The sequence below is a fragment of the Neofelis nebulosa genome, chromosome 2, assembly GCF_028018385.1.
Source record: "Neofelis nebulosa isolate mNeoNeb1 chromosome 2, mNeoNeb1.pri, whole genome shotgun sequence".
Classification (NCBI taxonomy): domain Eukaryota; kingdom Metazoa; phylum Chordata; class Mammalia; order Carnivora; family Felidae; genus Neofelis; species Neofelis nebulosa.
Window position 1 is genome coordinate 168,746,238 of NC_080783.1, and position 17,015 is coordinate 168,763,252.

Below are 17,015 nucleotides of genomic sequence, written 5' to 3' on the forward strand. Positions count from 1 at the left end.
GCCTCTTCTTGACGTCTCCCATTTCCTCAGACTTCTCTCAGGGAAGTGCTTATGTGGTCTCGGTCTTTTAGGTGACTGGGGGAAGGGCTGCCCGATTCAGACCATTTGCTCTGAATTTGCTCTTTGGGGATCTGCAGGTCAATGCCAGGTAACATGTGAAAGGAAGCACACTTAGCACAGAGTCTCCTTACTGAATAACCATCTCTGTGGTGGCCTTGGCCTCCTTGGCTCACAAGTCTAGAGCTGACCCTTCCTTTGGCAAGGTAGCTGTCATTAGCCCCACTTGCCTCCATCCTTTCTAGTTGCTTCTCTCCACCCCTTTCTCTTTCACTGATTTTTCTCCTTTGTCTGTTTTTCTTTGCCACCAGCCTGTCCTTTCTCCAGTACTATGGGCAGAGTCTTATACTCACATGCCATTCTGCCCTCAGAAGACTCAGGTGCTTTTTAATATTCTTGTGAGCCAAAGCTCTAAATGGCTTTCCATTCCCCCCTCCATCAGGAGATGTTCCTGGTTGAGCCCATGGCTTCTCTCAGATAGGCAGTTTTTGTTCAGGGCTATATGACCAAGACAGAAAAAAAATTCACCTGTCTTTATCTCCAGGCATTTTTCTTGAAAACCTTCTTTCTGTGGATATTCCTTCTCTCATCTCCATTTTTGCCTTTGTTCTCCCACTTTGAGTAAGACTCTCTGCCGCCTCCAAACCCTCAGAGGTCTCTGGACTTAATCTAGCAACCTCATCATTGTCTGGGACCATTCCTGGATTAAGACTTTGGAATTTCACCTTCTAGACCAACTCCATATGAGATGAAGCATCTGTGCCTATGTTTCCTTTTCTGTAAAATGGGTGCTGAGTCAGTCATTGCTTAATGCCAAGACCAGAGTACCACTTCCATATGCTTTGCTGCTCCTCCCTCCACTTTTTTTTTTTTTTTTTTTTTTTTTTTTTTTTTAGCTCTCTGTACTTTTATACCTGAGGCAGTCTTGTTCCTCCAACTAGACCCCTGTGGCAGCCTCTCCATAGGTCTTCTGCCTGCCATAGCTGCCTGTTCTGCCCTTCCTCCCATGCAAACACACCATACCTCATCTGGTAGTTTGAAGATACTAGATGAGAAAGTATGGAGAGTCAAAATCCTGTATAAATGCAAGGGGTACAGTTATTGTCAGCAAAAAGTGCTTCCTTTTGAGGTCATGCCTCATCCATTGTGTTTTAAATATCTTTTCACTCTGTACCTCCCCATAAAGTCAGCTGCTTGAGGTAGTAGGCACATGATGTAACCACGGGCATGTCTTCTCTCTCATCAGGAACTGAAGCTTTCGTCCCACGAGGAGGCCTTGTCCTTCGTGTCCCTGGTAGACGGCTACTTCCGGCTCACAGCGGATGCCCATCATTACCTCTGCACTGATGTGGCTCCCCCACTGATTGTCCACAACATACAGAATGGTTGTCACGGTCCCATCTGGTTGGTTCTGGAAACTTTTCAATTCCCTTTGGTGTGAACGGAACCATATTTTAGTGATGGGATGTGTGGTGTCATCAGCTGATTAGGTTGGGGCCAGTTGAGCATGTTGTTTAGGACTTTTTTGGTGCCCTCTTTTCCATCCCTCCCTGCTGTCTACTGGTCAGGCCTTCCTGCATCACTTTTGTGGGGGGGATAGCTTCTGTCAAGCTGGAGACCACATGTGTAGGGAAGTCAGGGTCAAGCTGGGCTCAGTGTCTTAGATGGCAGACGAGTCCTCTTTCTAGACCTTGGAGACTTGATACGTGTTGAGGCTCCTTGGCATCTCAGCTTGCCTCATGTGTCCTCTCAGACAGGACTTCAGGCCCCAGGTTGGGTAATGGGATGGGCGCATAGGACTTGAGCCAGCTTGGGGAAGTGGCTACTCCAAGGGATTTAGAGTGCTGTCATCGGTATAAGCTCGTTCTCCCTTTCCCTTTCTCTCCCTCTAGCACAGAATATGCCATCAATAAATTGCGGCAAGAAGGAAGCGAGGAGGGAATGTATGTGCTGAGGTGGAGCTGTACCGACTTTGACAATATCCTCATGACTGTCACCTGCTTTGAAAAATCTGAGGTCAGTCAGGCCGAGTCATATTGGCCACATATGTTCAGTGCAGCCAGCCTAGGAGCTGCTGCAGAGAGGACCACCTGGGGGGAGGGCTGGGGTGGGGGTAAAAAGCCCAGGGAGATAGACACCCAGAGAAATGCAGAGCAGGATGTTGAGCATTATAATTTTCTGAGAGATCCCTGGCAGTTCTGACTGGAACAACCCCACTCTTCAAAAGGAGACTTCCTGAGCAGCCAAACCCCGAAACTTTCCTCCTTGTGGCCCTTTCTTTCTTCCCTCAAGAGACCCATGTCAGGGATCCACGGTGGCTCTGGAAGGTAGAACATGGCCAGAAAACCAGTTCAGATCAAACATTTGTCATTTAGTGCATTTGTTCGGTGACAGAATCTCAGACACAGAGCCACGTCTGTCTGTGGTACTCACAGTGCCAGGAAGGCCAGCTTGGCAGCCTGGCCTAACACAGCTTTCCCTGGATGGTAGCTTCAGATATTTTAATGGACGACTTGCCGTGCCGTGGTTTGACAAGTGGAGATGACTCTACTTAGTGACTCTACAGTAGCTGGAAGCTAGCAACTATGTGAGAGATACCCAGAAAGCAAAGATAGAAACCAGAATTGTTGACCTTACCTCACTAGACTACAATACTCCCTTTGTCATTCATGCAATCTTAAATACAGGAAATGGAATATTTTAAAAGACCATGAGTTTTACAGAATTAGTCCAGACAGATACACTAGTGTTGACTGGGTTAGCACGAACTGGGAGAACTGGGATGGCAGGGGTGGGGCTGCAAGGTGGAAGTGAGCACATTAGTGCACCATAGCCCTCAGACACTGGATGGAAAAGTACTGGGGAAGCCCTGGGGACTAGACTCTGTTCAGAGGGGGAAGAGGAAATGGCAGAAGGAACCCAGGGCTGTCAAGTGTCTGGGTACCACTGCCTGCCTGGGAGCCTTCCTGTACAGCAAGGCCTCGTGGTTGATACGGCCACAGCGGGTCAGAACTTGTCGGCTTTGTTGTATGGGCAGCATGCCTGTCTTCTACATTCATCAGTCTGTGAAGGGAGTATAATGTTGTTAATATGGATGGGCGCACGAGACAGCCTAACTGCCTTCTGAGGTGGAATCAGCTTGTGCTGGACCAGGAATGTCGATGACTCAGGAGTGTGGTCCGCCTGGTGTCAGATTACCTGGGGAAAACAGGATCATAGATACGATTACTGGCACAGTTCATTTTAGCTCACCAGACACTGTGCTGACCACTTTACATGTCCTCATTTAAACCTTATACTGACCCTGTGAGATTGACCCTGGCATTATCCCCATTGTACAGATGAATAAAAACCAAGGCTTTGCGATCTTAAACATCTTATCCTAGTATATACCATAAGTAGATCTTTCCGACCTTCATCCTTAATGACTAAAATATTTATCTTTGTACAAAAAGTGCCCGTGAAGGAAAGCTGCTTATACTTCCTCTCTGTGGTACTATAGAATCTGGAAATGGACCAGACCACTGACCACCACCTCCCAGAGGGGTTCTCCTCAAATAGATGCATGGCCTGGAAGGGCTCAGTTTGAGAGACTTCCTGGATAAATGTTGTTATAGTAATGATTATTTCATGCATAATAATATTTGCAAACCTTTACGAAGCACCTTCTAAGTTTTTTACTTTGTCACGCAGTCACAGCAACGTTCCTGTGAGGTTGGTTTTTCCTTGAACTCCATCTTACAGGTTTAAAATGGGGTGATGCTATTGTAGAAGTCCTGCTGTGTTAGGCTTTCTCTCTAGTGTTAACTCTCTTTGATCATTGTCTTCTTCTGGACTTATTTATTGTTTACTTGTTTGTAATAAATATTTATTTTTGAATAATTATAGATCTACAGAAATGTTACAGAGATAGTACATAGTTCCATATATCCTTGTTCAGCTTCTCCTGTTGTTGATACATTTGCCTGAGCCTTTTAAAACAAATCGTTTCTGGTCATTTTCTTGAATGGCAGGTGGTGGGTAGCCAAAAACAGTTCAAGAACTTTCAGATCGAGGTGCAGAAGGGTCGTTACAGCCTGCATGGCTCGGACCGCAGCTTCCCCAGCCTGGGGGACCTCATGAACCACCTCAAGAAACAGATCCTGCGGACGGACAACATCAGCTTCGTGCTGAAACGCTGCTGCCAGCCCAAGCCCCGAGGTCGGTCTCCCCTGGCCAGAGCTGGGCCCTGTCCCTTCGCTGATCCCCTTTGCCCCTTGCTGATGCTCTAAGACACGGATCACCCAGAAGCTGCTGGTTGGTTTGAAGAAAGTGGCCCCTCCCCACAGTTTCTAGGTGTCCTTCATTTAGTTTTGTTACGAGTCTGTCCTGAACTTCAATCCTGGGCCTCAGGTGTCAGCATTGTCTATAGATAAAAACATACACCTTTTCTTAGCATCTCAGGCTTTGGAAAGAGCATGTTTAGGATTAGTAAACAGAAGCTTACCACTTTCCTCTTTAAGGTAAAATGTTCCCCTGTGAGTGGTTTATTTTCTGAGAAATGTTCCTAGTATATCCTCTGTGGGTCAAGAACTGTGGTAAATGCAGAGAATCAAATGCCTGACACTCAGGCCCCTCTCACCAAGGGTTTCCAGTCTAACATAGAAAATGTTTCAGGTAAACAAGGCCACCGCACTACGTGATGGCTGTTTTCATCAACACCTACATGTCAGACCTCAGGCTTGCAAAGAAGTGCATGGTCAGAATCCCTGAGTCGTGGACTGGAAAGCTGCACAGAGGTGGATCTTGAGCCTCGTGTTGGACAGTTAGCCTGGCCACTAGATAAGGGCTTTTCTAACAAAGCATGTGTAGGGGCAGTGTGGTAGGCCAAAGCAGGAGCTGCAGAAGAACAGGGGCTGAAGGGCTAATGCATTCAGTGAAGTTAGAAAGAAGAGGTAGGATGGTACGCCTGGGCAGCTCAGCTGGTTGAGCGTCCAGCTCTTGATTTTGGCTCAGGTCATGATCCCAGGGTCATGGGATCGAGCCCTGCGTTGGGCTCGATGCTGAGCATGGAACCTGCTTAAGATTCTCTCTCTCTCCCCAACCTGTGCTCTCTTTCTCTAAAATAAAATAGAGTAGGGTAGAATAGAATAAAATAAAAAGAAGGGGCTGATGAGACTGGGAGAGGGCAGATTTGGGTCCTAGGAGGCCTGGGATGCCATGCCAGGGAGCTGAGTGGGGAACCATAGGAGAGTCAGGGAATAAAGTGGATGGGGGGTTGATGGACTCAGCTCTTCTTTTTGAAGCCCCATGGTTAGTGTCACTGATACCCTGCAGGTGAATTCATCACCTCTTAGAATGTGAGAACTGGAAGGACAGTTAGGCATCACCTAGTCAAGTGCCCCATTTTAGAGGTGAGAAAATTGAGTCCGGTAGAAATGAAGTGAGTCTCACTGAAGGTCAGGTCAAAGAGGGGTTTGAGTGCCAGTCTACTCCAGATAGTTTTTTTTGACATTCCCATAGTGTGAGGTGCTGCCCTACATGTGTCACATCCTTCCCTCAGAAAGGGTCAGGCCTCAAAGAAAGGGCGGGCAGCGCATTTGGGATGGGCAGGCCCCAGTAAGTGTGGTCGAAGACTCTGAGGAGTCTCTTTATCTGACACATCTTGTTCTTTTAAGGGAATTTGTCCGTGAGCCTTTATGTCAGGGGTGGGCAGAGGATGTAACACCGGGACAGAAAGGGGCCTGGGTTCTTGATGTTTGAATCACTGTTTGGTCTCCCAGCCACGGGGCTGTCACTGCACTCAGGGAAAGAGGAAGGTCTTGTGTTCTTGTTGATCAGATAGGGTTTCCTGCCAGCTTCGGGGGTAACTGCAGCCTTTGTTTTCATGCTTGAAGATGTTCCGTGAGGGTAAAAACACATCTGCCACTTGGCCCTGAGACCTTGGCCTCAGAGGGAGGTAAAATCTTAAAGCCCAACTACCCTATTTACTTACATAATCTCTCTTCCAGGTAGTACAGGCAGATTGGTGGTCTCCGGGTAAGGTTGGGGGGGATGGAGGGCAGCAGCCACACATAGTGAGAAGTGGTGGCAGATGGGAGGCTGGGACAGGATTTCTTCCCTGGAATTAGCTGGGTAGGTCTCTGGTGTAGATTACTGCCCTTCCCAGTCCAGACCTGGGAGCCAGTAGCCATGGCAGGAAAAGCACAGGAACGCATTGAATCCCTCTCTCACGGCTTCCCTTGGGGCCCCTGGAACTCCACACTGAATGTCCCTCCCACTTGAATATGAACTATTCAGACAGGCTCTGGGTCTATCTTACCACCCTGTGACTCGTAGGGTGGGTACACAGCACCCAGCACGGAAGACACGTTCGCTGATGTCTGATAATTACGGCAGTAGCTACCATACTGGTGGGTACTTAACTAATTTCAAATGCTTTACGTGCATATTTGCATTTATTCCATCTGTACAATAGCTCTTTGTAGCTGTTACGGAGATGTGGAAATTGAAGCCCAGAGAAGCTCAGTGCCTTGCTAGTGGTGTCAGTACTAGTTATGATAAAAAGTAGCAGCAATTTATGATGACGATGGTGATGGTGATGGGTACTATCATGTGCCAGGCCCTGTCATTCAATCTTCCAAACACCCCGGAGTATGTTGTAATCGCCATTGTGCTTGCCCAGGTAGTTCGAGCAGGAGTGGGGAATTGAACTCAAGTCCTCTGACCCACCTCAGATGGTCTTTTCCCTACATCACACTCTGCAAATGCACAGGGGCAGCCATTAACCCACGGCTGTGGGGCAGGGGCCAGTTCTCCTGACCTGGGGGAGAGGAGGGACTGCCGGGGGGCTTAGGGAGAAAGGAAGAACAAGCTCTGAGGATGAGGCTGGCTTCTGTGTGCCCTCAGAAGCCCTCTGTCTTCCCTCTACCACCTGCAAATTAGAGAAGTGAGGAAATCATGACTATTAAAGAAGGTCGTTTTGGGTTCCTGAATGCCTCTGCCCTCCTAACTCTAAGGCTCTGATAGCCAGACTCTGACCTGGGTTTCTTACTTGAAAATGCAGCTGAGAAGCTCCTCATGGAATCAGTGAAAAGCAGGCAGCCCTCAGAGTGGATGTGACAGCAAAGCAAATCCACATCTCTGTGTCTGGTCCAGCCCCACGACCCCTCTCTACGCCTGAGGGCGGCCATGTCAAGAAGGGGACAGGGACCCAGCAGGACTCACTGGCCTAGTCATCGCTGACCCACATCCTCATCTGTGGAGTCACGCTGGGTGTTTGATTTCTGCAGCCTTTCACTCTGACACTGAAAGCTTCTGCAGGCCGTTGCCAACCAACTGGTACAAGGATGGTGACGCTGACCAGGATGTAATGTTGGTCTTAACCACAATAGCTACCAGTTTTGGAGTGCTCCCTAGATGCCAGGCACTGAAGTGAGCCCCCCCCCCCCCCCCGTGTGCATTCTCATTTATCCCTCACAGCAACCTCACAAGGGGCACAACTGTGTCTCCCATTTTTCCAGTGAGAAACCAGGCTTGTGGGGGTTTAGCGGCTTTTCCTCACTCACATGGTTGACTTCAGTGCCACATTCCCCGTAGCAGCCATGCAGATCATCATCCCGTAAATGGTTCCTCTTTTCCTTCTCTTCTCTCAGTCCCAAAGCAGCTCTATTGCCCTGACTCTTCCCTGGGGACACTTTTCAAGTGGCCCTTTTTGATGTCTTTTCTCCAGGGCAGTCCTGAGTTGGCCTGTTTGAATCTGATTTTATCCAGGTGATTGCATGGAGTCAGGGTAACAGAATGGGGGAGAATAGACTCTGGAGAAAGGGTACCCAGAATGTGATCACAAGGGGAACCTGTGTCTGAACCTAGTTTCTGGCTCCCAGAACCTCCTCTGAGGTTGGTGTTATTACCATCCATGTTGCCGATGAGAAGATCAGTGTTCAGAGGAGTGGAAGGCACACTTGTCCAAGGCACACAGTAGGGGCAGAGACAATTTGAACATAGGAGGACACCAGTTCTCAACTCTTAACCACTATTGTACAGATTTTATAGTAAGTAGATTTAAAAATCTAACTTAAATTTTTTTTATTTTATTACAAAATTAAAAAAAAAATTTTTTTTTAACGTTTATTTATTTTTGAGACAGAGAGAGACAGAGCATGAACGGGGGAGGGTCAGAGAGAGAGGGAGACACAGAATCTGAAACAGGCTCCAGGCTCTGAGCAGTCAGCACAGAGCCCGACGCGGGGCTCGAACTCACGGACCGCGAGATCATGACCTGAGCTGAAGTCGGACGCTTAACCGACTGAGCCACCCAGGCGCCCCTATTAAAAATTTTTTAAGAATTTTTTTTGTCTTTGAGAGAGACAGTGCAAGCAAGGTAGGGGCAGAGAGAGAGAGGGAGACATAGATTCCGAAGCAGGCTCCAGGCTCGGAGCTGTCAGCACAGAGTCCAGTGCCAGGCTCAAACCCACAGACTTTGGGATCGTGACCTGAGCCAAAGTTGGATGCTTAGGGGCGCCTGGGTGGCTCAGTCGGTTAAGTGTCCAACTTCAGCTCAGGTCATGATCTGATGGTTCGTGAGTTTGAGCCCCGCGTCGGGCTCTGTGCTGACAGCTCCGAGCCTGAAGCCTGCTTCGGATTCTGTGTCTCCCTCTCTCTCTGCCCCTCCTCTGCTCATGCTCTGTCTCTCATTCTCTAAAAAATAAGTAAACATTAAAAAAAATTAAAAACAAAACAAAAAACAAAAAAAAGGAAAACAAACAGTGCCCTGCAAAGAAGTGAGGCCTTGAGAGACCATGTTTGAGTTACTTGGCCTAATGTAGGGACCTAGTACTTAGTGCTCATGGGTGGAGTTCTTCCAGAGTTCCAGAACCCTCTCACTGCCAGTCTGAATCTGGAAGGTGCTCTCTTTCCCCACAGCGACATAGCTCAAAGTGGCTCCATGGTGGGAAGTCTCCTTCTGTGGGTTATAAATTCCATCAGCCTCCTGTGCTCACCCTTGCCCAGCAGATTTTGTGAAGTGTTCAGTTTGCTGTTTGAATTAGTGGTATTTGGGGATGGTCTGCTCATAATCTGTACATTTATATAGCACCTCCTTGGAGTCAGGCACTGCTGGGAGCCCAGAAAGGTTCAGGCACAACCTTCTCTCTGGATTACTTGTCCTGTTTTTTTACACAAAACCAGTGTTTTTCTACCTTCCTAACTCAGTTCCCCTCACTCCCTAGGCCCAACGTACTGCTTCTTCCTCCCTCTTCAGCTCTCATCCTTCATCCTGATTATTCATTCACACATTTAACAGATACTTACTGAGTACCTACTATATGTTCCAGGCTGTGGAGGTAGAGCAGGAAATAAGACAGATAGTGGCCCCTGCCTTCGGGGAGTTTCTGTTCTCAGATTTTAAAATTTCACTTCCTTAGGCAAACCTTCCCTGAGTTCTGCCACAACAGACCCTGCTCTCGCAATCTTGAGAGCAGCTGCACAAATGGGAGCTTTCCTTTCGATTGGTTGATTACTCGATTAGCTTAGACTCTGTTATTTGCCTTAGCAGCTCCTGGAGGGCAGGAATCAGGTACTTAATAAATATTTGTTGAATGACTGAACCAACAAATGTACAAATGTTGTGTTCAGCAAGCCCCATGGTTCGGCAGACGTTGGCCAACTGGGATCTTGGACCTTCGCTGCCCTGCTCAGTCTTCTTCGTTCTCTCCCGCAGAGATCTCCAATTTGCTGGTGGCTACTAAGAAAGCCCAGGAGTGGCAGCCTGTCTACTCTATGAGCCAGCTGAGTTTTGACCGGATCCTCAAGAAAGATATCGTGCAAGTGAGTCATTGCTAAGGTTCCTGGGTCCACCTTGGTCCTGCCTCCCCATGGCAAGCAGTCTGAGGATTTGGGGGACTGAAGTCTGGGTTTGGGGAAATCCTATTGGAAAAAACAAAAACAAAAAAAAGAGACTTTTCTTTTGTAGTTAAAGCTGTTCAGCCAGCACCCTGCCATTCTACCCAGCTTTGCTCATGTTCCCAAGAGACACTTTGTCTTTGAAGGAAATGGATTAGTCAGGCTTTGTGGGGTTATCTAGGGTTACAGGACCTTCTGGGGAGTGGTCTTCTGCAGATAGAAGGAGTTGGAGAACTTGGTGGGAATGCTGACAAGGCAAGAGTAGGGTGTCCATGGGGCGAGTCTGGGCTGATGACCCTCATTAACCCACCACATGCTGTGACAGAGCACTTCTAAAGTTCAACCCTGGGCTTTCAGATGATGATTCCAAAGGGAGCAAAGCTGGGGGAATACAGAATACAGTAAGGAGGCAGGAGAACTGTCTTGAGAGATAGGTCCCTTGGACCATTGTCCCAGCTTGGGAGGCCTCTTGCCCAGAGTCTGCAGCTGTAGGCAGGCCCAGTTTCCCTTGTAGCTGCCCTCGAGCTAAGGGTGTGAGGCCCAGGGCAAACCCCATGTTCTCTTCCATGCCCCTGCCCCAGTGGAGCATGGTGTGGAGCCACACACCAGGGAGGCCAAGGAGACAGCCTGCCAGCAGCCTTGGAGGGAAGGAACGTTTACTGCCTGGGAGAAACTGTGACACTTTGGAGGTGTTGGAGAATGAATTGTGGGCTCACGCCTACTAGGGAGCCTAGTGGAAGGTGGCAGGCTTGGGGTTGGTTTGCTAGTATGCTTTCTTAGGTTAATCCCTAAAACTGTTGGGCAGGGTTTCAGGGCATAGAGGTCCGCAGCTGCAGCTGCCTCTCACTTCCTTTGATAAATCCTTCACTGAGGGCCAGATTGTGTTGTGTTCTGTCCTTCTGGTGGAGTCGGAGCTGTGGCCAGAGATTGAAATCACCAGAGTGGCAGTACCCTGGGTTTTTTTCCTGCCTAAATTTGGTCCTGTACTTGGGCCCTTCCTTCTTTCCTTGCCTTTGAACCTCTGCACAGATCATAGCCACCCTCCGTGTCCCCAGCACTCATCTAGCCAACAGTGAGCACTTTCACGTGTCACGCATGATGGCAACCCTTGGCAGGTGCACAGTGCGCTGGAGGAGCCAACTCACATCTTAAGTAGATAATCGCGTTACCAAGACACAAGTCCTAAGTAGGGAAATACAGCAGGATGTGGGACTGTCAGATGGGACCATGCCGCCTAGCTTCCGGAGGACAGAAATGGCTTCCTGGGAAAGCGGCATCCAAGCAGAGTCCCAGAGGATACACAGCAAGCACCAGACAAAGGCAGAGGGAGCAGCACGGAAGGAAGCCAACGTGTAATATGCAGGACCCTCCGTGGGGCACTGTGGAGGCCTGTTGCCATGGCTTGGCTGCTGGGATAAGCAACCCTTCTGGGGAAGAGTAATTATTCTGCAAGCATATGGCTTTTACGGGATGTTCTGGGAACACAACTTCCCATAATCTTGATGAACCGCTTCATGACAGATGCAGCTTTAATGAATAGTCACAGGACCTCGCCAGGATATGGGAGACAGGGCAGATGCATCGCCACTGTGCTATGACAGATGACAAATGGTGGCATTTGTGCAAATTAATATACCCGATTAACGATTGTATACATTCCTGTAGGGGCAGGACTGATTCCAAGGGAATCCATTTTCTGCATTTACAGAACGTGCTGGCATAATAGAATAATAGCACCATAACTTAACAGACTTTGCGAGGTTAATGTCAATAGCTTGAGAGTGCCTGAGTTTTATGAATCACATTTTGGTTTCCCAATACTAAGAATGTTTAACTCAAAATTATTAAATCTTGAACTGGGAGACTCCTTAGAGACAGATGATTATGTGCTAAGGGCTTTTTGCTTTTTGGGTGTGAGGCTTTTAGTCGTCATACCGGTTATTTGGTGGTATTATTCTCTTTCATATGTGAGGATACTGAAGGCCCATCCTTCCAGTCTCTGCCTCTGCCTTGACACCCTTCCCCCGCTGTGGGATTGTGAGGGCAAGTCCACATGTAAATGCATCACAAATTTTAAAGCTTAGCACGCGTGTGCATATACAGATACACACACTGGGTAGATAGCTGAAAAACGAACAAGTGCCTGGTCTAGAGGGCAATCAAACAGAACATATCAGCCAGCAGATCGTTTCTGTCCATGATGTGCCAGACTCTGTACATGGAGCCTTTATACCTGCCTCTTCACTTGATTCTAACACAGCCCTGGGAGGCAGGTACGATTGTTATCCCTGTTCACAGAAAGGAGTTGAGGAAAGAATGTCTCAAGTTAAATGGCCAGTGAGCAGTAGCATGATCACTAATAAGCCCCTTTTCTTTGTACCCTAGCCTGTGGTAGAGGAGCCCCTGTGGGGTCCTCTCTGAGTCCACTTTGGAGGTGAGGGTGGGGCTGCTGTCACTGGAGGCTATTGGTGGCGCTACTAGAAGTTTTATGATTGGTCAGGATTATGTTTTAGCCACAGGTTGTTTCCTGGAAGTAGAAGGGAAGGAACCGTTTGGGACTGTGTCTCCTGGGGCCCAGGAAGTGCCACATCTGTGTTTGGTTAAATAGCTTTGTATTTCTTTTGGAGGCCTGACGGGGACAAGACATGGGGAGGCTGTGATCTTTGGAGGCCCTTTTGCCTTCGCCCCACCCCTGCTGGTATTCTGTGTTCCCATTAAGTCCTCAGTGCAGCCCCAGAGAGGGGTCATCACCCCAACCTCCTGCTTCCTTCTTCAGGGCGAGCACCTTGGGAGAGGCACGCGGACGCACATCTACTCTGGAACCCTTCTGGATTACAAAGATGACGAAGGAACTTCCGAAGAAAAGAGAATAAAAGTGATCCTCAAAGTCTTAGACCCCAGCCACAGGGACATTTCTCTGGTAGGTGTCTCCTTCATAACCCCGTCCCCTCTTCTCCCCCAGTTCTGGAGCCAGTGGAGCACAGTGAGCTTGGAAGAACCTTTGTCTTTAGTTTGGTCTTGTGGTTTCCAGACTCCTCATCTAGTCTGGATGCCTTTCTTCGAGTACAATCTGAGATAAAGCCAGCGTGGAAAATAAGTGAGGGAGGATTGAAGATGAAGTGGGTTGAGCAGCCTGTCCCTTCCTGGCCCTCCCACTGTCCTCCTGTTTCCTATCTGGAGGTCCTTGTGGTGGAGCCCAGGACTCTACATAGTCCCTGGTGTATCACTTCACAGTCTACAGAATTAAAGCCCAGACGAGTAAAAGGACTTACCCAAGATCCCACAAACTGTTAGAGTGATAAAGCCAAGTCTTGACTGAGATCTGCCTGGTTTTTTGCTTATTCTAACACAGTGCCAAACATTGTTCTTTCTCAAAGTTTAATGGAGAGAAAGTGGTGGATGTGCGTATCTAATGGGGAAATTGTCAGCTAGCCTCTCCTTCCAGCCTGGCTCTGTATCCTATTAGGTTGTCTAAATATATCCCGTATCCCAGCCGGCTTAGCAATGCCTCTGGACAGGCAAGGCCAGGGGAGCAGTTTCAGGGCCTGGGATGACAGTGATGAGTTTTCCTGGGACCCATTGACCTTCCTCCCAGCAGAGCCCCTTTGGCATCAGAGCAGTGGAGTCTGACCCTTAGCATTCCTTGTCCTCTTCTCCCACAGGCCTTCTTTGAGGCAGCCAGCATGATGAGGCAGGTCTCCCACAAACACATCGTGTACCTCTATGGCGTCTGTGTCCGAGATGTGGAAAGTAAGTGTATTCGCTGTGGAAGGGGAGGTTGCCCTGGCTGGGAGCGTTGGTGCTGTGGGGATGACTCGGGGCTGATGCCACCTTTACCTTGCCTGGGCTTCTTGCCTCTTGCAGCAGTTCTTGTGCTTAATAGTGGATGTGGAATTAAGCCCCATTTGTTTTTTTTTCACTCATTTCTCGAACGTTTACTGTTGCCGGCCCTGACTGCACACTGTGCTGGACCCGGGAGGGTGGGGTGAGCACGCTGAGAGAGAAGAAGGCGCTCTGGGCGGGGGCAGAGGTGTAAGCGCTCATTCTGCTGTTTGCACCTCACAAGGATGGTTGTGTCCTCCCAAGCCGAGGACCAGTCAGTAAAGTGGGCTCCTCTCAGGGGGTGAGGGAAGATACTGTCCCTACTGTGGCTACTTTTGTGCCTGTAGATATCATGGTGGAGGAGTTTGTGGAGGGGGGGCCCCTGGATCTCTTCATGCACCGGAAAAGCGATGTCCTCACCACACCGTGGAAGTTTAAAGTTGCCAAACAACTGGCCAGTGCCTTGAGTTACTTGGTAAGTATGTTCTGGAGTCTATGGTGGCCCCCATCAGGAACCAGAATGCCCGAGTGGGTGGTGGCAGGAAGGGACTCTGGTGAGGTGGGCTGGAGGGGCCTGGTCTCTGGTTAAACACAGGTGTGCCTGGTGCTTAGTGGCCTTGACCTTGGTCATTTGGGGCTGTTCGTGTGCTTGTGTACGAATCCTGTTTTGATGGAAATTGTATCACGTCAGAGGACTGACTTCCGTACTGCACTGTAGGTAAGAGTGGAAATAGTGCGATTCTTGTCACACAAATGAGTGAAACCGCCAGCGTCAGTAGTGCTTACCGTGGGTCAGCCGTTCAGGGGTCCTACACGTTCTCCTTGGTGTCATTCTCACAAAAGCCCTATGAGGCCCACTCTGCCATTACCCTCGTTTTACTGGTGAGGGGACCAGGGCGCAGGGCCATGGTGCAATACACCCGAGTCACACAGATGACTGGGGAGAGAGCTAGGCTGCCCGGGCATGGCTGTCGCTGGGGAATATGGAGAGATGATGTGAGGAGCCAGGCTTGGAAACGGAGTGAAGGAAGGAGGGAAGACGGGCAGCCCCATGGGCAACTTGACTGAGTTCACCCTTCTCACTCTGCAGGAGGATAAAGACCTGGTCCACGGAAATGTGTGCACTAAAAACCTCCTCTTGGCCCGTGAGGGCATCGACAGCGAGTTCGGCCCGTTCATCAAGCTCAGTGACCCCGGCATCCCCATCACCGTGCTGTCCAGGCAAGGTGGGTCTCGCCTTTCCTCCCACCCCAGTTCCCATCTGTGCCCTTCACCCTTCCACCCTCCCTGTCCCCACCTGAATTCAGGTCAGGCCAGCAGGGAGAAGGGGGCTAGGGCTCTGGTGTGTTTCCTTTTAAGAAGGACACTTTAGCAGGCAGGCATCTGGTGCTGCTGCTGTGCCCCAGGGGCCGAGGGAGATGTGGAGGGTAGGGAGGGCCAGTCCCTGCCCTCTGGGAGCTGTGTGGTAGGAGAAACTCACCCGAGGCACGTGTGGTCCTGACGATAAAGGAGCTGTGTTCAAGGTGCTGGGGTAGCACAGAGGGAGGCTGCTGGGCCCAGGGATGGTCACAGAGGTGTTGAGAGGAGCCGGGTCTCCTGGCCCTCCACTGTAGTTGGTGAGCTGTTGGGGGAGGCCCCCAAGTGATAGCTGTGCTCTTGTGGCCTTTGAATGAGGTCATCGTGAACTATAGGGCTGTGAAGAAAAAGACGGGCCCAGGAGCGAAGACACTGCAACCAGCACTGCCCAAGTAGTACTCTCTGTCTCTTAGCCTTAGAGGCCGTGTGTGGGATCTCAGCGTGGCCCTGGCCTGTGACGGCCAGCCACCAAGCACAGTGCTGGGCTCTTAGAGTTTTGTTCAGTAGGTCAAAGAATAGGCTAAGTTTGGAAGGGAACCAGGATGAAAACAGGCCTTACAAATACAACTGAAATCATTCACTCCTTAGCAGGGAAGTGGGAAGCATTCTTTAGTGCCTATGTAGTGCCCCTCACCCGCCCATCTCCCACCAGTCGGCCAAGATTCAGCCCTGAATCTGTCCCGGGACCTGTCCTCAGAAAGCACCTGGGGCGCAGACACTGGTGACTCCAGAACTAGTAGAGGAGCCTGGGTATCCCCAAGAGGTGCCGGTAAAATGCTATGGGCATTCAGAGACAGCGATATCACCTAGCTGGGAACAGAGGTGATTCAGGGAGGCAGTGGGATTTCATCTGGGCCTTGTGGGTCAGTGAGGTGGGCCTGACTGTGACTGCCTCTGTTTCCAGCAGTAGCCAGGAGGCTGTTGCTGGAGACCACAGTGCTTGTTGAGGGACACAGCAGGGGTGTCTACTCAGATCACTGGCCTTGGCAGGAAGGCAGAACAGGGCTGCAGAAGTAGCCAGGTGCAAGAGATGTAGGACAGCCTCACTTTAGGCTTTCATTCCCTTGTTCTTTCCCACACGAAGCAAACACACAATTGCAGGGGGATTGTGCAGAATGCATGAGTGAGGTTAGCCCATGCCTGCTCTGTATGGGCCTCTTGTCTTTCCCTGCCTTTTCTTCTTTTTTTTTTAATGTTTATTTATTTATTTTGAGAAAGAGAGCACACGCACAGGCAAGTGGGGAAGGGGCAGACAGAGAGGAAGAGAGAGAATCCCAAGCAGGCTTTGCCTGTCAGTGCAGAGTCCGATGTGGGCCTTGATCTCACAAACTGTGACCTGAGCTGAAATCAGGAGTGGGATGCTTAACCGACTGAGCCACCTAGGTACCCCTCTGCCTTTTCTTTCTTAAGCCTTTGTTCTCCTTCCCCGGGGTGTTGGCCTTCCCCAGGGTGCTTTGCTGTCATCTGAGGCCAGAGCTTCGGAAGCCTGGCCCTATGTGACCCTCCTGGGGGCTTGTGATAAATGGACACGTCTGCTGGCCCTAAGACTGCTGCATGGTGGAGCACGTGCCAGGGTGGAGAGGCCTGGAAAGTGGCACCCTTCACAAACTCCCCCCGGGCCCATGTTTGGAAAGCACTGCTTAAAATAGTTTCTTCGTTAGCTCACAGTTTCTGCTGCAATGACAGTGATTTACAACCCTGGCATTTCCAGAAACTGATCTGGAAATCTCTCTGGTCTTTTTCCAGAGTGCATAGAACGAATCCCGTGGATTGCTCCCGAGTGTGTTGAAGACTCCAAGAACCTGAGTGTGGCCGCTGACAAATGGAGCTTTGGAACCACACTCTGGGAAATCTGCTACAATGGCGAGATCCCTCTGAAAGACAAGACACTGATTGAG

The 17,015-nt window shown here is 49.7% G+C and overlaps 1 protein-coding gene across 1 annotated transcript in view; it reads left to right on the forward strand.

Annotated features, from left to right (window-relative positions):
- The window catches only part of JAK1 (Janus kinase 1), a 128,263-nt gene that overhangs the window by 100,859 nt on the left and 10,389 nt on the right, over window positions 1-17,015 (forward strand). Inside the window, exons 9-17 of the mRNA XM_058717119.1 lie at window positions 1,304-1,461; window positions 1,950-2,073; window positions 4,071-4,257; window positions 9,758-9,864; window positions 12,716-12,859; window positions 13,602-13,689; window positions 14,109-14,236; window positions 14,852-14,987; window positions 16,864-17,015. Coding sequence (XP_058573102.1) covers window positions 1,304-1,461; window positions 1,950-2,073; window positions 4,071-4,257; window positions 9,758-9,864; window positions 12,716-12,859; window positions 13,602-13,689; window positions 14,109-14,236; window positions 14,852-14,987; window positions 16,864-17,015 — 1,224 coding nt within the window. The remainder of the gene's footprint in view (window positions 1-1,303; window positions 1,462-1,949; window positions 2,074-4,070; window positions 4,258-9,757; window positions 9,865-12,715; window positions 12,860-13,601; window positions 13,690-14,108; window positions 14,237-14,851; window positions 14,988-16,863) is intronic.